Source organism: Convolutriloba macropyga, unplaced genomic scaffold (genome assembly GCF_964194025.1).
Source record: "Convolutriloba macropyga unplaced genomic scaffold, txConMacr16.3 SCAFFOLD_2992, whole genome shotgun sequence".
NCBI classification, from domain to species: Eukaryota; Metazoa; Xenacoelomorpha; order Acoela; family Convolutidae; genus Convolutriloba; species Convolutriloba macropyga.
The window spans coordinates 1,259-27,480 of NW_027449780.1; the positions used below are offsets into that span (position 1 = coordinate 1,259).

Genomic DNA, 26,222 nt, shown 5'->3' on the forward strand with positions numbered 1-26,222 from the left:
AATAGTACAATAAATCGCATTAAAAAAGGACCAGCAGCACTAATATAACTGTTACAAACGTCGTTTGAGAGCAATTAAAAATGTTTTATTCTAAGACTCCTATCTCAAAGACTGTTGGCAGAAACAATTCGCACAACTCACTGCAAACAAAGCATGCGATGAATTCAACTTCCATTGCTAGTAAACAAAATTTTATCTTGGAAAATTTTTCCAACATTCTTAGCAGCTTTGGTATTATTAGCAACTATCATCTATCATCTCCACGCAATCTCTTTAATCACAAAACTTTACGCGATCCATTATATATTATTATGGGTCACAGTAGGCACAAAAGATTTCTTCTACAAACAACAGCGGCTTTGGATCTCAAAACATTTCAACCTTCACAATTAGTCAATTCATGATAAAATCACACAAAACCAATTTTCAACTAATTAAAAACCAAAAACAACATGAAAATGCGTACAACAAAACAACTCCACAAACGTTTTATAAAATCAAAATTGTTCCAGCTTTCTTTTTACATTTAGATTCTCTTTATTAGCACCATTCGCATTTGAAGGGTTAGCTCTATCAATATTTAAAGCATTTCTTAGCCTAAAAATTTCGGGAATAGGCGACAGTTTAGTTGGTACTGAAATACTAGTTTTCAGCGGAGTATTTTGTTCTCCTCGAATTAATCGTCTTTTAGAATTTGTCAATTGATTGATTGGCGAATGTGTTGACCATTTATCATTGTTAGCTTTTTTCGATGATGAAATTTGTTTTGAGTTGCTGTGTAACTTGAAAGCGGAGCGGAAATTTGACATGAACTGTTTTCTAGGACTTGGAGTAAGCACAACAGGCTCTGATGGTTGTGATAATAAAGGAGGACAACTCGAAGGTGTCTTGGGAATGTGGCTTTGGTGTCGCTTTGGCGTCTCTTTCACGAAATCAGGCAGGTCTTTCAACCCCGGACAACTTATAGGCTTAGAGGGTGTCGTGATAGGTTGCTGACAATCTGTTGGCTCGACTCTCTTTTCAGGTGAGACGGAAGATAATTTTGTTTCGTTTGTAACAATTTGGAGATTTTGCCTAAACACATCGTTCATTAAAAGTTACATAAACTCATTAAAAAATTGAAGATAAACAGTGGATGCAACATTCTTGTTTGTTTGATGTGAAAATTTCCACTACAGTAAAGACAGAAAATTAGGTATCTAAAGTGAAGCATTAATTCACACCGAAACTATATGGGTACTCTTTATCTTAATTGTATCGATTGTGGACAAGCCTCAAAAGGAAGTCACCAATTTCACAACAATTGTTTTGGGGAACACTGTCATTTTAATTGCTCATTTATTAGAATGAGGGAATAAAACCATCCAAAAAAACTTTGATGAGAATAACTGATAAAATTGCAGAAGTTGTATAAACAAAATTGCGACACAAATCCTGATAGGGAAGGTAGAGAGAGAGAGAGAGAGAGAGAGAGAGAGAGAGAGAGAGAGAGAAAACAAAGATACCGGCGGTATCGAAAACGTTGAAAAATTACAAGTTGGGAAATCATAAGAAAACCATAATTACAAATAAATTTTAAAATTAATGAATTTCATTCGACAGCGACAAAAATAACTTCTTCAGAAAAACTCAGAGACCTGCATTCGTTTCTGAACTAATATGACTAAAGTCAATAGGACTGCTAGCCACATACCATAAATAATTAAATAGAAGATGAGACTAGTTTGTATAGACCGCATGAATCCTGAAAAATATCTGACTGCAAGACGAAATCCAAAGAAAACAAGAGCTGAAAACTTCCATAAGTCACTAGAGAAAAAACTGAAATTTCATTTCTGAACAAAGGTTGTCGACATGTATAAGAACATAGTAATTGGTGAAGGCAATTTGGAAAAGGAAAAAAAATCTACACTCAGACTGACTACGGCTCATTGCTTAATACAGGCGTATTCCACGTGCACTCCATTTTGGGTGAAAACAATTGAAATTTAAACTCTATAAGTCAATAATTTCGAAAAAAATAGATCAAAATCCAAAAATTGAAAAAAAACATTGAATGCAAGTTTTTGCTCTGCATAATGCGAAACATTAAAAAAACGAATTAATTTTCAACGAAACGCTAAGCTTCATACGAATCTCATTAACTGACCAGCCCATTTGAAATTAGGAAAAAATGAAATGCAATTACGCTTCTCATGACAGCTGTGAAAAAAAGAAATTAGACAGAAAACAAAAAAGTTAGCCAAAAAGCTAAACGCAAGCAGAAATCTAGAGAAAACCTGTTTTGGCCCACAAAATTAGCTTTTGCGCAGGTTAACTTTTGACGCCCCAAAGTTACTCGTTTCTTGATACCTGTACGCATCGATAAACGAAAATCAAAATGTTTCAGATCTTCAAAAAAGACGTATAAGTAAACGCAATTTTCTTTTAATTGCAACAACCGGAGCATTGCAACACGGAGATGTGTAGATAATGCTAAGCAACAGAAACGTAGACTTCTGCTTTTATATTAATTGGATAAAATGCAAGGTTGAACAAAGCGTCCTAATACTGAAAAAATAAAATCAAACAAACATTTCAGTTTTTTGTAAATCTTGAAAGATTTTATTATTCTTGTTTTTTGTGTTTCTTAAGATGATTTAAAGTTGGAAAATCGCTTCAAACGTTTCAATCCAAAAAAAATCAGGTGATTTAAAGAAGGGTAGTAATTTGTCTCAATTTTGACTTCGAAAGTTTTCTCAAAAAAGAATTCTTCAAATTTATCTTATTTCTAGATATTGACAGGGTTAGTAATAACACAACTGTTTCCCTGTTTGTTTGATGTGAAACTTTTTACTACAGTAAAACAGAAAATTAGGTATCTAAAGTTAAGCGTTAATTCACACCGAAATTACATGGGTACTCTTTATCTTAATTGTATCGATTGTGGACAAGCCTCAAAAGGAAGTCACCAATTTCACAACAATTGTTTTTGGGGAACACTGTCGTTTTAATTGCTCATTTATTACAATGAGGGAATAAAACCATCCAAAAAAAACTTTGATGAGAATAACTGATAAAATTGCAGAAGTTGTATAAACAAAATTGCGACACAAATCCTGATAGGGAAGGTAGAGAGAGAGAGAGAGAGAGAGAGAGAAAAAAACAAAGATACCGGCGGTATCGAAAACGTTGAAAAATTACAAGTTCGGAAATCATAAGAAAACCATAATTACAAATAAATTTTAAAATTAATGAATTTAATTCGACAACGACAAAAATAACTTCTTCAGAAAAACTCAAAGACCTGCATTCGTTTCTGAACTAATATGACTAAAGTCAATAGGACTGCTAGCTACATACCATTAAAAATTAAATAGAAGATGAGACTAATTTGTATAGACCGCATCAATCCTGAAAAATATCTGACTGCAAGACGAAATCCAAAGAAAACGAGCTGAAAACATCCATAAGTCACTAGAGAAAAAACTGAAAATTTCATTTCTGAACAAAGGTTGTCGAAATGTATAAGAACATAGTAATTGGTGAAGGCAATTTGGAAAAGGAAAAAAATCTACACTCAGACTGACTATCGGCTCATTGCTTAATACAGGCGTATTCCACGTGCACTCCATTTTGGGTGAAAACAATTGAAATTTAAACTGTATAAGTCAATAATTTCGAAAAAAAATAGATCAAAATCCAAAATTTGAAAAAACATTGAATGCAAGTTTTTGCTCCGCATAATGCGAAACATTAAAAAAACGAAATAATTTTCAACGAAACGCTAAGCTTCATACGAATCTCATTAACTGACAAGCCCATTTGAAATTAGGAAAAAATGAAATGCAATTACGCTTCTCATGACAGCTGTGAAAAAAATAAATTAGACAGAAAACAAAAAAGGTAGCCAAAAAGCTAAACGCAAGCAGAAATCTAGAGAAAACCTGTTTTGGCCCACAAAATTAGCTTTTGCGCAGGTTAACTTTTGACGCCCCAAAGTTACTCGTTTCTTGATACCTGTACGCATCGATAAACGAAAATCAAAATGTGTCAGATCTTCAAAAAAGACGTATAAGTAAACGCAATTTTCTTTTAATTGCAACAACCGGAGCATTGCAACACGGAGATGTAAAGATTATTCTAAGCAACAGAATCGTAGACTTCTGCTTTTATATTAATTGGATAAAATGCAAGGTTGAACAAAACGTCTGAATACTGAAAAAATAAAATCAAACAAACATTTCAGTTTTTTGTAAATCTTGAAAGATTTTATTATTCTTGTTTTTTGTGTTTCTTAAGATGATTTAAAGTTGGAAAATCGCTTCAAACGTTTCAATCCAAAAAAAATCAGGTGATTTAAAGAAGGGTAGTAATTTGTCTCAATTTTGACTTAGAAAGTTTTCTCAAAAAAGAATTCTTCAAATTTATCTCATTTCTAGATATTGACAGGGTTAGTAATAACACAACTGTTTCCCTGTTTGTTTGATGTGAAACTTTTTACTACAGTAAAAACAGAAAATTAGGTATCTAAAGTTAAGCGTTAATTCACACCGAAATTACATGGGTACTCTTTATCTTAATTGTATCGATTGTGGACAAGCCTCAAAAGGAAGTCACCAATTTCACAACAATTGTTTTGGGGAACACTGTCATTTTAATTGCTCATTTATTAGAATGAGGGAATAAAACCATCCAAAAAAACTTTGATGAGAATAACTGATAAAATTGCAGAAGTTGTATAAACAAAATTGCGACACAAATCCTGATAGGGAAGGTAGAGAGAGAGAGAGAGAGAGAGAGAGAGAGAGAAAACAAAGATACCTGCGGTATCGAAAACGTTGAAAAATTACAAGTTCGGAAATCATAAGAAAACCATAATTACAAATAAATTTTAAAATTAATGAATTTTATTCGACAACGACAAAAATAACTTCTTCAGAAAAACTCAAAGACCTGCATTCGTTTCTGAACTAATATGACTAAAGTCAATAGGACTGCTAGCTACATACCATAAAAAATTAAATAGAAGATGAGACTAATTTGTATAGACCGCATCAATCCTGAAAAATATCTGACTGCAAGACGAAATCCAAAGAAAACGAGCTGAAAACATCCATAAGTCACTAGAGAAAAAACTGAAAATTTCATTTCTGAACAAAGGTTGTCGACATGTATAAGAACATAGTAATTGGTGAAGGCAATTTGGAAAAGGAAAAAAATCTACACTCAGACTGACTATCGGCTCATTGCTTAATACAGGCGTATTCCACGTGCACTCCATTTTGGGTGAAAACAATTGAAATTTAAACTGTATAAGTCAATAATTTCGAAAAAAATAGATCAAAATCCAAAATTTGAAAAAACACTGAATGCAAGTTTTTGCTCCGCATAATGCGAAACATTAAAAAAACGGACTAATTTTCAACGAAACGCTAAGCTTCATACGAATCTCATTAACTGACCAGCCCATTTGAAATTAAGAAAAAATGAAATGCAATTACGCTTCTCATGACAGCTGTGAAAAAAATAAATTAGACAGAAAACAAAAAAGGTAGCCAAAAAGCTAAACGCAAGCAGAAATCTAGAGAAAACCTGTTTTGGCCCACAAAATTAGCTTTTGCGCAGGTTAACTTTTGACGCCCCAAAGTTACTCGTTTCTTGATACCTGTACGCATCGATAAACGAAAATCAAAATGTGTCAGATCTTCAAAAAAGATGTATAAGTAAACGCAATTTTCTTTTAATTGCAACAACCGGAGCATTGCAACACGGAGATGTGTAGATAATTCTAAGCAACAGAATCGTAGACTTCTGCTTTTATATTAATTGGATAAAATGCAAGGTTGAACAAAACGTCTGAATACTGAAAAAATAAAATCAAACAAACATTTCAGTTTTTTGTAAATCTTGAAAGATTTTATTATTCTTGTTTTTTGTGTTTCTTAAGATGATTTAAAGTTGGAAAATCGCTTCAAACGTTTCAATCCAAAAAAAATCAGGTGATTTAAAGAAGGGTAGTAATTTGTCTCAATTTTGACTGAGAAAGTTTTCTCAAAAAAGAATTCTTCAAATTTATCTCATTTCTAGATATTGACAGGGTTAGTAATAACACAACTGTTTCCCTGTTTGTTTGATGTGAAACTTTTTACTACAGTAAAAACAGAAAATTAGGTATCTAAAGTTAAGCGTTAATTCACACCGAAATTACATGGGTACTCTTTATCTTAATTGTATCGATTGTGGACAAGCCTCAAAAGGAAGTCACCAATTTCACAACAATTGTTTTGGGGAACACCGTCTTTTTAATTGCTCATTTATTAGAATGAGGGAATAAAACCATCCAAAAAAACTTTGATGAGAATAACTGATAAAATTGCAGAAGTTGTATAAACAAAATTGCGACACAAATCCTGATAGGGAAGGTAGAGAGAGAGAGAGAGAGAAAACAAAGATACCTGCGGTATCGAAAACGTTGAAAAATTACAAGTTCGGAAATCATAAGAAAACCATAATTACAAATAAATTTTAAAATTAATGGATTTTATTCGACAACGACAAAAATAACTTCTTCAGAAAAACTCAAAGACCTGCATTCGTTTCTGAACTAATATGACTAAAGTCAATAGGACTGCTAGCTACATACCATAAAAAATTAAATAGAAGATGAGACTAATTTGTATAGACCGCATCAATCCTGAAAAATATCTGACTACAAGACGAAATCCAAAGAAAACGAGCTGAAAACATCCATAAGTCACTAGAGAAAAAACTGAAAATTTCATTTCTGAACAAAGGTTGTCGACATGTATAAGAACATAGTAATTGGTGAAGGCAATTTGGAAAAGGAAAAAAAATCTACACTCAGACTGACTATCGGCTCATTGCTTAATACAGGCGTATTCCACGTGCACTCCATTTTGGGTGAAAACAATTGAAATTTAAACTGTAAGTCAATAATTTCAAAAAAAATAGATCAAAATCCAAAATTTGAAAAAACACTGAATGAAAGTTTTTGCTCCGCATAATGCGAAACATTAAAAAAACGGACTAATTTTCAACGAAACGCTAAGCTTCATACGAATCTCATTAACTGACCAGCCCATTTGAAATTAGGAAAAAATGAAATGCAATTACGCTTCTCATGACAGCTGTGAAAAAAATAAATTAGACAGAAAACAAAAAAGGTAGCCAAAAAGCTAAACGCAAGCAGAAATCTAGAGAAAACCTGTTTTGGCCCACAAAATTAGCTTTTGCGCAGGTTAACTTTTGACGCCCCAAAGTTACTCGTTTCTTGATACCTGTACGCATCGATAAACGAAAATCAAAATGTGTCAGATCTTCAAAAAAGATGTATAAGTAAACGCAATTTTCTTTTAATTGCAACAACCGGAGCATTGCAACACGGAGATGTGTTGATAATTCTAAGCAACAGAATCGTAGACTTCTGCTTTTATATTAATTGGATAAAATGCAAGGTTGAACAAAACGTCTGAATACTGAAAAAATAAAATTTCAGTTTTTTGTAAATCTTGAAAGATTTTATTATTCTTGTTTTTTGTGTTTCTTAAGATGATTTAAAGTTGGAAAATCGCTTCAAACGTTTCAATCCAAAAAAAATCAGGTGATTTAAAGAAGGGTAGTAATTTGTCTCAATTTTGACTTAGAAAGTTTTCTCAAAAAAGAATTCTTCAAATTTATCTCGTTTCTAGATATTGACAGGGTTAGTAATAACACAACTGTTTCCCTGTTTGTTTGATGTGAAACTTTTTACTACAGTAAAAACAGAAAATTAGGTATCTAAAGTTAAGCGTTAATTCACACCGAAATTACATGGGTACTCTTTATCTTAATTGTATCGATTGTGGACAAGCCTCAAAAGGAAGTTACCAATTTCACAACAATTGTTTTGGGGAACACTGTCTTTTTAATTGCTCATTTATTAGAATGAGGGAATAAAACCATCCAAAAAAACTTTGATGAGAATAACTGATAAAATTGAAATTTTGTATATCTTGAAAGATTATATTCTTCTTGTTTTTTGTGTTTCGTAAGATTATTTAAAGTTGGAAAATCGTTCAAACGTTTCAATCCAAAAACAAATATCAAGTGATTTAAAGAAGGGTAGTAATTTGCCTCAATTTTGACTTGAATGTTTTCTCAAAAAAGAATTCTTCGAATGTATCTCAATTCTAGATATTGACAGAGTTAGTAATAACACAACTGTTTTCCTTATATACCCTCGAATAAGCCGCATGTTAGACGAAATGATTGAAATGAAAACAAATTTTTAGAAAAATTTGTCAAAATTTTGCTAAATTGACCCAAAATTGTGACCAAAATGGTGTTAAAACTGACTCCAAAAAATCAGAATTCTTGAAACTTTTTTTTCTAGTGAAATTCTAGACGCAGAGAGTATTAATTTGATACCACATATGTTGGTCTGGGATTCCCTGTAAAAAAGTCTAAAATTCTGAAAAAAACGTTGGAATATTTTGAGTTGCTTTTTATCGATATGCATGTTTATAACGCCTTCAGCAATTTCGTTCCAAATTTCTTGCACCCTTTTTGCAGCTTTTCCATTGAGGTTTTCGGATATTTTTTTACATCGTTAACTCGATTCTCAAGATATTTTTGACAATTTAAGGGGTCATCCGTTCAAATTTTTTGGACGAAAAACTGTTTCTTGTATATAATATTTGTATGCGTGCTTCGCACTCTATCTTATATTAAATATTTAAAGATATATAATATATCTAAATAATTATATAATTAATTTCTTTACGGGCACTTATTGTTATACTCTTCTTGCGGAACTTTTAGCTATTGTTTTCAATGGCTTTGACTAGACAAAATTTCGTAAAAAAAAACTCATCAATTTTGTTTTGCGAACATTAGTTCATTGTTACGTTGCCAATTCTTTCTTGCTGTTGTTAAAAGCTTGTTTACAAGAATGCATAATTTACATTTTGCTTAAAATTAGAGGAAGCATTGTCTACTGGTTATTCGCTTAAGTGGAAGGTGGCAACTGATGTGCGAGCCTCCTTGTTAACTCTTAAACAAATGAAAACATCCAGAACTGTTGAAAACAACAGACTAAAGTCGGGCGGATTACTTTTAAAAACTGGTACTAGCTGTCTTCGTCAGTAGCTAGCTGCGTCTTGGAGAGGCTAGCTCACGCATAATTGAGAGGGGGCTGAGCGGAGGGAAAAGGTCTTAAGAGGGTCGAGTGTGTGGGATTACGGGTCGAATGAACTGCATGGTCGAATGATATTCCTAACCTTTTTCTAGAAATCAAACCATGCCTCCTATTGACAACCTCGTTAAAGATGTTGTCAGGAGGAGGGCTATAGTTTGTTGAGAAATCCAGTGTTCCAGATACTGACTCAAACCCGTCAATGCTCTCCAAATAAGAATTGTGGGACCAGAGCGATGCGAATCCTGCTTCACAGCCGGTCGCAAAACTGAGCGGATCGAATTTATTCCACGCCACACATTGCAATTCTCCATTATGGACTGAATTTGAAAGTGACCCAATTGGCTCATTGGTATATCCTCGTTTCCAGATGTACGCTCTGTTCTCACATGACCCAGAAATGAAGTAGTCACCTGTGGGGTCAATGTCACTTTTTGTGAAATAGCTAGCACCAGATGGGTTATAATACACTCTGCAGAAGTCTTCCGATTGAGATGATAGATTTAGATTGTATTCATAAATAGAATTGTCGGTGCAAGTTGTGATGAAGTAATCCTGATATGGACTGACACTTATAGATCCGAATCCGACTCTCTTTAGAGACGAGCCATTGTATCCGTATGTCTCACTGCATTGTAAGGACGTCTTGGGACACATTCGAATGTCCCATCCAAGCACACAACTGTGAGCTGCAGCTGTACTCAAGATTCGCTCATTTTTCAGCCACTTCACACACGTGATTCCATTTAGACTGTCGACGTTGCTGTTCGAGGTTGAAACCTGAAAACTATTACGTTTAAATATAATTATTGCACTGACGTTGATATTGATCATGTCACCGATAAATTTTATTTTAGAGGAGAACTTTATTTTCATAGAAGAGAAGCGAAAGCAATTCTGAGAGTTTGAAAGAAAAATAAGCTGAAATACCTAATGCATGCTAAGTCTGGAAATAAGACAGGGGATATAAATTTGTTACCTGGGCTAAAATAAATTTGAGCTACTCACTGTTCTTACATGGTGTTTAGAGGCGTAGTTTTGTATAAAAAGAACAAAATGAGCAAATACAACAGGAGTAGTTAGATCGTTTTCCATATGAAGGGCGCAGCACAAATGTATACGCAATTGAAATGTTCATAACGGTCTCTATTTAGTCAGCAGTAGAAAAAAAAATTGTATTTTTAGTGTTCGTTCAATGAATATAAAACTGCAAATTGGAATGTACTAGCGAGAAACCAAATTTTTGTTCAAACACCGTTTTTTCACTCTACTTTAATTTTAATTTAAAGCGAAAAAATTTCACGCCGCAAAACCACTCGCTTTTTCGCTCCACTTCTTGTTTCGGCGTGACCAAAATCACTACTCCAATTTGACTTCAAAAATCATGAAAATGTGTGAACAGATCTTTAAAAGACAGCGCCCCAAAACAATTCAAGTTTTTTGAATTTTAAAAAACAGGAGCGCTATAATAGCCTGCTTCGGAGATGAGGTCGGCTATTAAAAAGTCAATTTCAGAGTAAGGAAGTCATTTTTGAGAATTTACACGCACGCAATTCAGTTGACATTGCATGAACGAATGCATGGGCAAAAAACAGATTTGAAGTGATTGTGACGTCATATGGTCGTAACAAAAATCTTGACAATTAAAACATAGCTAAAAAACTCCAAAAGCGACTCGAAGTAGATACTCGCATAGACACCAGCCAAATAATGATCAACCAAAATCCGCCTTTACTCGTGGTTATTTTTAAAAACAAGAAATAGAGAAAAAACAAATCTGGTAAAATATCATAAAAACTCGACTTAATTAAGTCACAAGTCGAGACTCAAAAAATGCGCTAGCCCAAAACTTGAAGTAAAACCGACCTCTTATAAAGATGTCAAATAACGAATAAAAATAGAAAAAAAACTAGAAAACGGTCCACATGGAGAAAACTGAGACAATTTTTTTTGGTTATAAAACTGCACGAAATGCTGCTTCCAATCCATTATTCAGCAAAAACTCTCTAAAATTTTTCTCTACTCCACCAGTGACCTACCCACGGCCTGCCTGTCAGATACATAGTAATCAACAATTCAGAAAAAAAAACAAGAAAAATTACAAATTTGCATGCTCTATTACAATATATTAACTGCACTATTTAGCTTTGAATTGTCCACTTTTAGAAGCAAAACTTATTAAATATCTGTCGATGATTAACTTGCAAACAAAAAACTCTAGCTCAAAAAGCTCCGAAACCGGCAGATCAAAAGCTCAATCGGAAGAATTATGCAAAAACCAAATTTTGAAAATCAACCAAAAGTTGATTCAAATTACTCCATTTTCTTTAAAGAACAAACCTCATAATCAAAATTAATCAAATCAAAACATCACTAAATAGACTAGGAAACTAAGCTGCACCATAAAAAGCCCCAATTGCTATAAAAATGAAGGCCCTAAAAAGTGCTAAAAAAAGCGTTCCACAGGGTTGGATGGCAAAGTTAGCCCAGATTGTCTAAAAGTATATTTTTTATATCACATGGTAGAATATACTGCAAAAAAATTGTATAACTAGCTGAAATATATGAGACAAACACTGTTACAACTAAAAAAAACCGCTTTGAAAAAGCCGCATGTGATGAAAAAATCACTCTTAATAAAAAATTTTTCAAACTCTCATAGAATACTGCATGCACAACAAAAACCTGTTTCGCTCTGCTTTTGACCTCTGCACAGCAGATTGCCCTAAAGACTTGATTCACGTGTGGCAATTGACTTCGCATCATGTGAAAAGAGAAGTCGACGACAAAAAAATAGATCACCATAACTCCCCTTCGAGTGGCCAAGAGAAGCCCAATTAGAGCCACAGCTATCATTTTGTGGCTACTAAAAAGACATTTACAGGTATGGCAAAAATCAAAAAATTTCGGATGATTAGTGGGTCAAAATCACGTAACCATATCAATATGTAATTGTGTAAATTAATATTGAAAACCACTTATAAAATTCACATAAACTAGAATTCTGTCATACAAGAATTTTTGATTTTACTCTAAAAGTAATTTGGAGAAATTGTGGTTTTAAAAGCTCTATATTGACGGAACTAAGCACTCCATTGTGGCTTCTCGGAGGCATTTCTGCTACTTTTTTTGCTCTATATTGACGGAACTAACCACTCCGTTTTGGCTTCTCGGAGGCATTTCTGCTACTTTTTCTGCTCTATATTGACGGAACTAACCACTCCATTTTGGCTTCTCGGAGGCATTAAATAGTCAAATTTTACCAAAATATCATAAACATAGCTGGAAAACTGCAAGAAAATAGCCGGAATAGCTTCGTAGATCAGCAGTCTCAAAAAAAAACAGTAAAAAAGACAGACCAAAAAAATTCATCTTTTCACTGAAGGCTGATATGTTAAATTTTGATTAAAAACCTGTATAAGTTTTTGCTGCCTCTATTAGCTGCTCTCAAATAACCTTCATTTAGAGTGATACAAATTTATTTGACCTTATCTTTGTGAATTAATGTAAATAAAAGTCAATTTCAAAGTGAGGGAGTCATTTTTGAGAGTGGTGTAAGTCAAGTGTGACCAAAAATTTAATCACGCGAATCAACAAAAAATTCGCTCCACTAAGAGCGAAAAATGACGTCACACACGCAGTTGAAAATGCATGAACGAATGAAAAAAAAAACAGATTTAAAGTGGTTGTGCCGCCACATGGTTCTAACAAAAACAGCGAAGACGAAACAAAAAAACATAGCAGGACAAGTCCTGACAATCAATTCAAAGAATTTTTATTGACTAAACAAAAGACTGGAACTACTCGGACTAAAAATGAACTCCGAAAACCATTTCCAAAAAAATCATTAAAAAAATTTTAAAAAAACAGAAAATCAGCACAAAACGCAGAATGTAAACAAGAACTCACTAGCGAAAAAGTGAAGTTTGGTTTAAACAAATAAACTAGGCCTAGAATGGATGGATTGGGAAACCCATTAAGGAACAAAATGCGATCCAAAAAATCGAAAAAATAGTACAAATCAAATTGAACTTTCCGCATGTGAACAAACAATTACTCGCGAGAATGTGAATTTTTGTTCAAATACCGTTTTCTGACTCTAATTTAAAATTAGAGTTAAAAAACTCACGCCGCAAAACCACTCACTTTTTCGCTCTATTTACTGTTTTGACGTGACCAAAATCACTACACCCAATTGACTTCAAAAATCATGAACATGTGTGAACAGATCTTAAAAAACTGCAGGACAAGTCTTGAAATAAAATTCAAAGGATTGAACTAATTTATAACCACCTGAGAATTATTATCTCACTTTTAAAAAGCAAATGAGAGCTGTTAGTAATGAGACTAAGCAATAAAACAGATGAAGACGGACTCGAGGCACCCACACAATATCAACCTCAACCAGCTCATCATTTGATTTTGTCACTTCGTTCTCTTGTTTAGCTGGGGGACATTCCTTTAGCAACCTGCTCCAGTAGTTATCAAGTAGTGTCTGCGTCAACTTGAAGTCCTTGGCGGAGAACCTCTGTTTGTTGTTCACAATAGAAGAGATTTCTAACACATGAGATGTCTGCGAAGGAGGATCTGATTACGAGTAGCTAGTCCCTATTTGAGATGCTGCAGCCCACATGCGTGAATGACCAGGAGTTCAAAACTGTCTCGACCTCTGCAACAACTCTCTCGAAAACAGTGTTCTTTTTCGACTGCCTCACTATTAGTGGACTCCTCTTTGCGGTCTGTATCAACCTCTCTCATACTCCTCCGACGTGTGGTGCCAATGGTGAGTTGGAAGTCCAGTGAATGTTCCGTTGAGCTAATTGCAGTCTGATGTACTCGTTCTCTGGCTGGTAGTTTCTCTGGAAATATAATTTCATTGCTGGGTTGGTTCAAGTGAAATTTTCGCCATTGTCAGTCACAATGAGGTCAGACCAACGTCGTGATACAAATCCATGTATGGCAACGAGGAGACAATCGGTTGAGAGATCATGGCATACGTCTAAGTGGACAGCTCTGGCGACCAGTCATGTGAACAAACAGAGGTAGTGCATCTGAGTGTCTGGTTTCTCGTCCTCAATGTAGAAAGATCCAATTATGTCCATTCCGGTATTGACAAAAAAGGTAGAGACCGAAGATGGCTGATCTGCCTGAGTTCAGATTTCCAGATGCATACAAGGACATCTGAAAATCTGAACTCAGGCAGATCAGCCATATTTGGTCTCACGTCTGCCTTCCATAATCTGCAAATGAAACAGTATTTTCCCAGCCTTCTCAGTACTTTTTGCAACCCAATCATCAGTTGAGTCAGTTCTGTTACAGGTAAGCCTCCCTGTGTTCCACTCCTGATGTCCACAGTCATGGTGTGCTTTCAAAGTGAGAAGTCATTTTTGAGAGTGAGGTAAGTCAAGTGTGACCAAAAATTTAATCATGCGAATGAACAAAAACTCGCTCCACTAAGAGCGAAAAATGACGTCACACACGCACTTCAGTTGAAATTGCATGAACGAATGAACAAAAAGCAGATTTGAAGTGGTTCTGACGCCACATGGTCATAACAAAAATCGAGACGACGAAATAAAAAAACATAGCAGGACAAGTCCTGACGAACAATTCAAGGAGTTGTTATAGACTAAACAAAAGACTAGATTCACTAGGACTATGAATGAACTGCAAAAACCATTTCCAAAAAAATCAGATACCAAAATTAAAAAAAAAACAGAAAATCAGCACAAAACGCAGCATGTAAACCAAAACTCACTAGCGAAAGTGAAATTTGGTTTAAACAAATAAACTAGGCCTAGAATGGATGGATTGGGAAACCCATTAAGGAAAAAATGCAATCCAAAAAATCGAAGACAGTAAAAATCAAAGTGAAATTGCCGCATGCGAACAAAAGATCACTAGCGAGAATGCGAATTTTTGTTCAAATACCGTTTTCTCACTCTACTTTAAAATTCGATAAAAAATTCACGCCGTAAAACCAGTCGCTTTTCGCTTCATTTACTGTTTTGACGTGACAAAAATCACTACTCCCATTTGACTTCAAAAATCATGAAAATGTGAACAGATCTTAAAAAAACTGCAGGACAAGTCTTGAAATAAAATTCAAAGGATTGGACTAATTTATGACCACCTGACAATCATTATCTCTAAAAGCAAATGAGAGCTGTTAGTAACAAGACTAAGCAATAAAACATGACGCCGGATTCGATGCACCCACACAATATCAACCTCAAACAGCTCATCAATTGATTTTGTTGGCAGATTACAACATCTGTCTCTGCTTGGATCCATTCATGTTTTGCAGTTCTTTGTCTAAAAATGCTTTTAACTGATGGTTGTTGTCAACTTGCTCTCACAGAACCCAGCTAGATCTGCTCCAAGTCAGCTGTTTGACCTGTGTAGAGAAGCTTCGGTTTTGCAAGCATCAAAATTTTGATATCCTCTGCACTTCTGGGATCCTCCTCAGAAGTGTACGTCTTCATGAAATCAGACAAGTAGAACTGCTGCACGACTAATTTATGCCTCTGGATGCTCTTGTTTATGGTCATCCGAACACTTCTGCAGAACAAACATTGCACAGGGAGGTAAACATATGGCTCAAAATACTAATTATTTTTATTTGAAGATCTTCTCAGCGCTATCCTTGGTCCACAGAAAAGGTAGATTATCCTGATCTTCTGGCTGGATGCCAATCTGCATAAACATTGCTTGGATGTCCGCTGTGACTGCTACTGAGTACTATCTGAGGCGGGGCAGTTTGCAAAGTAGATCCAGCGCTGTCAGCAAAGCATCATTAAGTGAGATTCCTTCATATTTCGAAACCGCGTTTGTGATTCCTCAAATTTTGTCTGGCTTCTGTAGGTTGATCAATGGGTGACGAGGAAGATACCAAACCAAGTGTCTCAAACTAGGGTCTGCAGTTGAGATGTAGCTTTAATCCAATTATTTTATTGTTATCTCAAAGCGCAACCTCTATCCAACCTATATCCAACCTCCATTGCAGAGTGTACAAATGAACTTTGGCCATGAAGTAGTTGTAATGGAGAGTGATGTCTTTTCTCAATGCATGTCCAATCTCGTATCTGCCAACAGCTTGTTTTATGATATCAATGAGGATGGACACAGCTTATTTGTTATCCAAAGAATGTGCCTTGGAAAGGCACTGATTGAAGTTCACTGCCTCAATTGTCCAGAAAACTGGAGATCATCATCGCAATTGTATTGCTGTCTCTTGATATAACTGAAGAGTATGTTTGAGTTGGTTGATTCGCCGGCCCTCTTCTATGTATACTTCTGGAGAATGGCCCCGTCGGTGTCCAACTAAGCAGAGGGTGAATTCCGTATGGTAGGCCAGCTGGTGCAGTTGCAATCTGTTGCTGTGAATGCATCTGCTCCAAGCAGTATTCTTATCCGGTTGTCCCCTACTGTTGTAGAACTAATGTTCTGAAGGGGACAATGTTCTCTGCTGATCTCATTCAACATTTCAATTTGAATTCTTAGCACCCCAAACTCCCCCATTGCTGTTGCTTTCACAGTGATTCTAATCAAAGGACAACTGCTGTACAAAGCTCCTATACCGATCATGACATCTGCAGTTTAAACGGAATTTTCACCATTACGTGATGCTAATGGCAAGATTATGTCACAGGGTTGTTGAATTTGAAGTGTATCGACAACCTTCTCAGTTGTGTTTTCTCACAGCCGCTTTCCAGCAATGAGTAGGTCTCAATGCAAAGAGGACTTGAAAAGAGTTACTGGTATGCTATCGCCTGCAACTATCTCGGGTCTGATACATGAAGTTTTGTTGGTTGTTGCAAGTGTAGTTTTGTTGCGGAGCAGCTGCCACCTTCTGGGCTACAGTGCGCTGAACAAAATTCTGCTGTCTGTCTATTGTTATTGTTTAGCGGTTCATCTGCTGATGGTGAAAACCGTTTCGACTCTAGTTGCACCTGTTTGAAGTTCTGTTGTTGAATCTATCTCGCCGATTCTGGTTTCCATTCTGATGGTTGTAGTTCGAACCCGTCTGTTGCCTTTGGCTCTCATTATTAAAAGGGCGTCTATATTTTGACTGCTCTTGGTTGGTGTGGTTTCTGATGTTATTGTTTTGTGAAGTTTGATTCCAGTTCCCAATTGTTTTTTGCATTTTGTTGATGCGGCCTCTCATCTGTCCTATGAAGTGAAGAGTGATGGAAGCCATTGCATATGTCCGCAGGGCACCTTGTTTTGGATTGGCAGGAGCCGTATTCGTGAGCTCTTGAACAGTTAGGGCAGAGACTGAACCTCTTCACACAAACCTGTCGGTCATCTTTGACTTGTCCAAGTATGCGGGTAATCGACCAAAGTTGTGTTTTTGTGAGCAGAGGTGACACGACACATCTGTTGCCGCCTTCTTGAATTGTTCTCTCGTTTCGCTGTGGAGAGATGTTTTCGCACGCTTCTGCGTATGAGTCAATCGAACCAGCAAAAATGATAATGTTAGGTTGCGACAAAACTTGGCTTCTGATTATCATGGTAGCGTTCAGTGTCTCAGGCCAATCTCAAAATTACTGAAGATCAGCTTCAAAAAGGTGAAGAAGCCGGAAGGTTAGTACTAGTCTCCTCAAGAAAGACGCGAAGCTGACAAAAGAGTTTGGTGCGTCTAATCTTCTCCAATTGATCCAGGTATACAGCAGCAAAATGCTGTTGTTTGCCAAATTTCCTAGTCAGTTCAGCGATGGCTTCCTGGTAGTTCCCATTGTTCCCTAGAAAACATAGAGGTTTCTTCAGATAGAAAATTCTGAGTAAAAGGCTTTTTTAGGTGTTTACTTATGCTATATCCAATAGTAGCGAAGAATCTATTGAACAAATTTGTATTATCTTCATCTGTTGGTTCAATTTTATTGTTGAAGCTCGAGCTCAGAAGCGGTATATTAGTTGAATTTGAAGACTTGCCTTTCAACTCATTTAGAAGTTCGAAACAAGAACTAAATTTATTCAGATAGAAGGATCTTTTTGCCATTTTTCTTTCCTGCTCAAGCAAATGTCTTCGATTTCTAAACTTCTCAAGTAGATTCGTGTTTTCCTTTTCTCTTTTCCATTTGGAGTGTGCCTCGTTTCGATTGCTTCGTAAATTCTTTAAACGTTTAAACCATAAGGGCATTTTGGATTTCTTCTTTGCATTTCTTATTGGAGCAAAAAAATCAGTTACTTCACGGAAAAGTCGAGAGAATTCGCTGAAAGCTGAGCAAGGACAATTATTTTGATATATACTTATTGGCTTGTATAAGTTGTAGCAATGATTTTTTATATTCAAGTACAAGACTAGGGCTTTTTGTAAAACTAATATCACGAAAAAACTTTCTGGTATTTTCTCGCTCAATTTTTACTGACAGCATTATTTTAACTGGGTAATGATCAGCAATACCTTGCATTTCAAGCACTGCCACTTTTTCATTAAACAAATTTTGATAAATAAAATGCTCAAACTACAGTTTTAATGGTCCTAGGGAAATTAATTGATATGAATTATTGATTCTGATCTTGACCATTGTTTTGAGTTATCTTTCACTAGGACTAATCAGGCAGGACATTGACATATATGGAAAAATTCAAACGGATAAGAATGTAGTCATTTGATCACAAAGTGCTGCCAATTGCCTTATGCAAGCAATCATAACTCACTTTGATGTTAAAAGAAGATTCATTACAAAAATTGGCAACATCTCTTTCGCTCCAAATTTTGCTTCAATTTTCAAAATTATCAAGCTAACGCTCCATTTGAAAGCTCAAAAACGCACTAATACACGCTATTCACTAAAAATATCGCAGTCTCTTGATACAAGCAAGCTCATATATTAGCTTCAAATTGAGTGCTAGTCTGTTCCATGCATGGTTAAATGATCTCTGTCTGGAAGCCAAGAGCAAGAATTCCAATATCTGTACATATTCTGGCATCTTGTAAGTTTTCTGTGTATATTTGTGTATCAACACTCTGAAACTCAGTGATAACAAACAGCAGCCAAAACGGATATTGAAAATCACAAGTGTCTGCAGCAACAAATAATGTAGCTGCTTGGTGAGTCTTGACGTTGGCGTCCGAGTGACAATAAGATTATCAGCCTATATGCATATTTCTCAATTGAGTGTAAATTCTGATCAAACACAGGACGAAAACCAAACTAAAGGGTGGTAAGACTTAGGATGTGAAACTAACCCAACTGAATACTTGGCAAGAAAAGGTTATTATATAAAATGCTATCGAAAATTTACATTCAAAATGGGAATCCATAGTTAGAACGCCTGAGATCAGCATCAAAATTCTTTTTTAATACTTTCATATATTGTGTTTTATTAGTAACCAATAGTTTAGCGACACTAAACCAACCTTGCAAGTTATTCAAGATTAAATCGAAACCCTCCTGAGTTGTCGTACAACCGTAGACAAAGTAAACCAGAGTAATATCAGCAACGAGATATTTGACTCGCAGCTATTAAAAAAAACTCTAATCGCAACAAATAGCCGGTTAAAAGCAAGGGGCATTAAACCGAACCTTGTATTCCCTTCTTCAAATCCTGCTCTTAAGGCAACACAATCTGCGATCCACCACTGTAGATGTTTAAAAAGCGGAGAATCGACAAACGTATCATGTGTATCAAAGTCTTCGGATAAGTCGAGTCCAATATAGAAAGTGTCTTTTAACTCTAAATTAAGGAAGATGTCATTGGTAACTTTTCAACTCCAGTTTTTACTGCAGTTGAGTTGAGGAAAACGTTCTATAAGCAGTTCAAAAATTACAAAACAAATTATTGCTTTCAAGTACTCGGTGAGTTGCACAAAAACCGCTCTTTCTAATAATTTTGATTTAAAATAGAGATTCCGTATTGGCCGATAGTTAGCAAAGCCCTCACAATCCAGATTCACCCTTTTGATGTTTAGTCTGGTTATGCTTTTAATTGTTTGATAATGCTTTTTAATGGTTTATTGACAATTGCCAATTTATGAGCATTACAAAAATTTCCTTCTGCTTAGAATAGTTTTAATATTTCATCAGGAAACGATTTTTCCAGCTGTCTAGTAAATCTGTCGAGCGAAGACATACTAGTGGACAAAGCTATAATTAGCTTCTTCAAATCGTTGAAATATAATATTGAAGTAAGAACTTCTCCACTTCGGTAAGTTGCTGCTCCTGTTCGAGTAGAGATTCTAATAAAGCATACTTCTGACAACTACATTTCGTCTACAACACGTTTTGTATGCTTTATGTACTTCCTAAACAGGAATTTACTACTACTACTTAGAGCTGGAAGATTCTTGGAGTACACAATATCCACTGGAAAATTTTTCTCTCTCTCTCTCTCTCTCTCTCCCTAAACAGGAATTTACTACTACTACTTAGAGCTGGAAGATTCTTGGAGTACACAATATCCACTGGAAAATTTTTCTCTCTCTCTCTCTCTCTCTCTCTCACACACACACACACACACACACACACACACACACACACACACACACACACACAAACACACACACACACACACACATACACACACACACACACACAAACTAGTCTCTCATTATTGCAGGAACTGGGGGTATACGATATATGATCACAGAATTTATATAGCACTTATACATATTCTCCACTATCAGTAAGAAATTCGAGTTTCTTACCCGGCTCCTTTTTCTAACTTGCGTCAACTGTTCAAAAGATTCATGTGCTTTTGATAATCCGATGCGAGGGCTCCTGTAGTACTTCCCAACTTCCTCGACCTGAATTTGGTGCGCTTGAAACAGATTCACGGTTGAACTATAGCAGCGTTTATCCCAAACCAACATACTGCCGTCTCTACCTCCACTAACAAAACAATTCACATTCTCAGGACACATAGACAGGGATTTGACGCCACTAGAGTGTTTCAAAAAAGCAGCTTTTCTTAGAAATACTCCTTGATGGATATTCCACTCACAGATTGACTTATCAGCAGATCCCGTTAGAAAAGAATCGTTTGCACACCATTCTAGGGCAAACACAATATTATGGTGCAATTTGCCCTCTCCGTGAAGTTTACTATTCCGGCTGAAATGACCATGCCCAAAATTCTGATTTAGTACAAGACCATGATCGCTGCATGTCAGGACTGAATTGGCGTTACATCTTACCGGCGAAAACTTCATTTCCATAATCGAACCGTTACTGGCAAGGTCAATCATCACTGTGGAACCACTGCCGCGCCAAACAGTATCTAGTGGTACCATTATCGGTCTAAAACGCTGATAAATTGATGTTGCTGTAATTACAACCACCGTGCTGTCTAACTTTTGACTTGATAATTAATTTCAAAGCATGTGTAGTAGTAATAGAGCATGATTTAGGTCGAAGCCTCGAGTTTAACACCACATAAAATGAAGTTCAATTTACAGTTACAATCAGTCCCAAGAACGCCTTTCTCCGGTTTTTGTTAATCACACTTGTGTACGACACAATAGTTGCACTCATTTTAGCTCCAAACATCTTCATTTTCTGAGCAATAGTTGAGGGGCAGAGGTTCCGCACTTTTCTCTGCAAAGTAAGAGCACACGACATTTGTTTAATGATATTATTATGGAGGGATTACATTTGTTTAATGATATCCACATGCTGTCGAATGTTAAATTAATCAGCTAAGAGTCAGTATTGTTATTAATATAAAAATCCTAAAAATTATTTAAATAAAATAAAAAGGACTGTGTACACCATCCGGCAACGATGGATGTAGGTCGGAACATAAGGGATGATGAGTAGCACTTAGCCGGATGCTGCACTCCAAGCTGTTCCCCTCCAGACAGTGAAAAGACGGCCCAGTCATAAAAATAACAAACATAACCGACTAACATCGGGCGAATTGCTCTCAAACGACCAGCTGGCTTCGTCAGTACCTAGCCACTGTCTAGTGAGGTTAGCTTTAGCTTGATTGAAGGGGCCTGAGATTAGGGTAATAGAAGATGACATCACGCCACATAACAGCCGCTGAAGTGCGGCATCAACAAAAGAATTGAGAGAGAGAGAGAGAGATTAAACGTGAGGGAGATGGAGAAGGAAGGAAACACCAGCCAACACAGTAAGAGCGAGAGAGAGCTAGGAATTTTTTTCATGATGAGATTCGACTCTACAACTTCAAGTTCTCTAAACTTGTTAGTATTTAAATCTTATAAAAAACTGAAAGTGCAAAATTCCAAAGAACAGTTTCCACATTTCGCAGTAAAGAAAATGATCGAAAACATTTTTCGGCTCTGGATTTTTGTCAAGTGCCCCATCTGCAAGACTTAAAAAGCTTCGTTGGCCAGTAATGATCGTTAAACTCAGAAAAGGACAAAAATATTCAAAAATTTTAAAAACAATTGCAAGTTTTAACAAAATCTTGCTAAAATTCGTGATATTAAATCTTCAGAACACCATTCCATTGTCTCAAGAGACCATCTTGTATGTCTATCTTAAGACTTAAACAGTTTTATTGGCTCATAAAGATCCATACACTTGGAACATGGTAATAATTTTTCAATAATTTTTCAAAACTTATCAAAAAATTTCTAAAACTCGAGTCACTAAAATAATAATACCCATTCCATTAACTCTAGAAACGACGCAACAGCTTAATATCAAACATCGGAGGAGGCTTCCTGGCTGGAAAAACGTTAAAATAATGACAATTTTAAAAATATGAAGATGGCCAAAAATTTTTCAAAAAAATGCTAAAACTCCTTAAATGTTAAAAACTTTAAAAACACTCCATTGCATCTAGAAACTACACAATAACTTCCTATCAAACTCTAAAGGAGGTTCCTTGGCTCTTGAGGCTAGATGAACCTATAAAAGTACAAAAAAATTGTCAAAAACGTGAAAAAATTGCAAGTTTTATAAAAAATATATTGATAAAATTTGTGATATTAAAAAGTTGAAAATCATTCCATTATCGCTAAAAACCATGCAGCTGCATATTATCGAACACTAAGCAGGTTTTCTGAACCCTGAGGCTGAAAATCTTGAATAATGACAATGAATGTTAAAAACATTTAAAAAATGCTTTTTTTTCAAAAAAGTGCTAAAAATCGTGGTGTTAAAATCTTGAAAAAACTCCATCACTCTAAAAACTATACAGTAACATCAAATCTTAGAGGAGGCTCTTTGGCTCTTGAGGCTGGATAAACCAAATAACCAACAAAATTTTCAAAAACCTTGAGAAAAGTTTTTTCAAAAAATTGCAAAAATTCGCGAAGTTCAAAATATTGAAACCATTCTATTACCACTAGAAACTGTGCAGTAACCTATTATCAAAAAATTGGTTCCTTGACATCTAGGATTGATAAAACTAAAAAATTTGACAATTTTTACAAAATTGACAAAAATTTTCAAAAAGCTTGAAAAAAAATTGAAAATTTGTATAAATTTGCGTGTTTTTAGCGAGCGGTTGCTCGTCAGTAGCTATGGTGGGGGGGGGGGGGGGGGTGCTGATGGGGGTGGCAACAGTCGCAACAGCGGGGCAACAGCGCAGGGGGTTGGGGGGCAGTTGTGGGGGGGTTAACAGTTGGGGGTGTCTTCAACCTCAAGAACCGCTCTTAACACCATAATTATAAGTCTCCAAAACAATTTGAGCTGAAACAGAGCTGAAAGGCTCTTCGAGCACTTAATGCCCGCTTGGCGCTACCTGTCTATCCCATTTTTGTGGGCAAAAAGTCGAAAGCGTCAGACGAAAAATCGGTCAAGCGAAAAATCGCATAAAAAAGACCGATAGGACTAATATAATAGCTACAAACTTCGTTTGAGAGCAATTAAACCAGTGGAGAGGAAAGTACCTATTTACATAAAAAGCACACATAGCAAACTGACAAGGAAGAATTAAAATAAAAATATGATATCAAGGAATAAGCAGAGGAATAAAATTAAGCAGCCAAACATCCAGTGCAGCCTTCCCTCCTCCATGACGGCGCTAACCGGAGTCTCACTGAGAACACGAGGCTTGAGGGTGCGACATCTCCTCAAGCAGAGAACACAGCTTTTCAGAAGCTGATTTTCGTACGGATGTAGCTTAGAGTGTCGGCGTACGGTTCTCCGCGTTTTTCGCTGATCTTGGTTGCGAGTTGTTTCATAACGCGCGATGATGATGGCCCAACACCGCCCGAGCAAGCAAACACCAGTGCGTTGAAACTGCTGTGTTCAGTTTCGCGGATTTGCTCTTCGTACTTATTTTGCTTGATGCTTTCGTGATGTTTGTATGCATCTTTAATGGTCTTAGGGCAGCTTTTCGCGTGAGGGTTGAAAATCTTCACATCGAAGAAAGTGCGGTTAAAGCCGGAGCCCCACAGACCATTTGCCTTGATGTCCAGTCGAGCGTCATCATCAGAAGCGGTGGAATTACTCGAGAAAATTTCTCCATCGAGCGACTGAAGCTTTGGCTCTATCTGGACATCGTGGCAAACGTCATCCATCAGGTTTGCAAACACGTCTCTGATCTCGTTGTTTTGTAGGTGCGTATACCCACCTTTGGCGCAATGTAGGGCATGGGTGAGGTTAAATTCGTTCCCGCATGGGCATCTAGCTGGCGTGTTCTTCGCTTCCCAGGTGTAGCGAAGTGCTATTCCATCACGGAACTCAGTCTTCGTGAGGTCAAAACCATGTTTTGATAACGGAAGCGCGTTAAGCCAGCTAGATGCTCCTTTCTCCGAGGCCAGCTGGATTGTATCCTTCTTTTATGGTAGATTGTTTTCGATTTTCAAATTTTTCGAGATGAGTTCACGTTGCAAGTCTGCTTTCTGTCTGAGACTGATCCTAGTTTGTTTTAATTCACATTGTTGAGTTTCGAATAAATCATTATTATATGACGCCAATGGACTAGAGAGTTCAATTGATTACTCAAAATTTTTATGAAGGGAGGGCAATGTTAAGCTCACCCATTCTGAGAGGGAGAGAAAAAAGTTCTTTCCTCTTGGATTATTTCTTTGCCGACGATGTTCTGTATGACTCGGCCGAGCCGCTCCTCCACCTTGTCCAGAACCCCGTCCATGGAGGGTGTAGTACGCGAGAGGAAGCTCAACTTCTGTTGAAACCCTTCGTCAAACATGCATAGGCATTCTGGTGAGAGGTGACAGCAGATTGACCAAGTCTGACCAATTTTTTTGTGTATTTAATTTCTGCATCTTTCAGGAAATTTTTACTGGCCTCAGAGCTACCGATAACTGATCCCAGGACTCGAGCGCCCTGTGTGATTTCCACATTTGTGCCTGCAAACTCAAATGACGCTTGGCTCTCGCCTCCTGGCTTAATTATCAACTGACACTTTGGAGGATTGACAAGATATCCGTACTTGGGACCAAGCTGAGTGAGCTTGTCGAAGAGTGCCCTGATATCTTTCAACTTACCGACGACGCTACCATTGTCAGCATACCACTTTTGTGTCAAGGAATCCTTGTGAGATCTTGATATTAGGGGTAGGATTGTGATTCCATACATTGCCATCGCAAGGGGATCGCCTTGTGTTGTACCTTCCTGAGACAGATTGGTCGTCGACTAATGTAGAGATGAGACGGATGGCTATAAGAATTCTCTAAGGCAACATCCAAGGATGGGCATAAGGTTTTCACGTTCTCTATTGCTGTTCGTCTATTGAGCACATTAAATGCTTGTTTGGCATCAGTTAGTAGAATTGCTTCGTTTTCGGGATCATCAAAACTGTGGCGAAGCGAATGTGAGGCATGATCTATGCCGCATTTCTGGCTCAGGCACAGCTGCTTGTTTCCACCGAGAAAGTTAGATCTTGCCTGATGCAGTCGACGATTATGCGTCCGGTGATGCGAAGCATTACTTTACCAATACCAATAGGTCACACACCTGGACATTTATCCAGAGCCACTATTCGACAACCATTGTATGCAATCAAATCATCTGGTGATATTATGGACCTGGCCAGCCTCTTAGCAAACTTGGCAACAATCTTGCACAGTTTCGTGGAGGTTTGCCCGAAAGCAGAGAATAGTCTACGCCATTCATTGGCATCGAGACCTGAAGGCCCGGCACCGCCATGAGTCTTCACT

At 36.5% G+C, this 26,222-nt stretch overlaps 1 protein-coding gene across 1 annotated transcript; it reads right to left on the reverse strand.

Annotated features, from left to right (window-relative positions):
- Positions 1–374: 374 nt before the first annotated feature.
- Positions 375–21,441, reverse strand: LOC142355327 (denticleless protein homolog). The gene is made up of 3 exons (XM_075407533.1): positions 20,829–21,441; positions 9,261–9,955; positions 375–1,074 (listed from the first exon to the last, which is right to left on the reverse strand). The coding sequence occupies exons 1-3, from the start codon at positions 21,411–21,413 to the stop codon at positions 498–500; spliced, it is 1,857 nt and encodes a 618-aa protein (XP_075263648.1). The 5' UTR covers positions 21,414–21,441; the 3' UTR covers positions 375–497.
- Between the last annotated feature and the right edge of the window lie 4,781 nt (positions 21,442–26,222).

Coding starts and splice junctions, on each gene's coding strand:
- LOC142355327 (XM_075407533.1), bottom strand. CDS start 21,413: ATGGTACCACTAGATACTGTTTGGCGCGGCAGTGGTTCCACAGTGATG. Junction 9,956..20,828: donor AAGTTAGAAAAAGGAGCCGG/GTAAGAAACTCG, acceptor AATAGTTTTCAG/GTTTCAACCTCGAACAGCAA. Junction 1,075..9,260: donor GGTTTGATTTCTAGAAAAAG/GTTAGGAATATC, acceptor CGATGTGTTTAG/GCAAAATCTCCAAATTGTTA.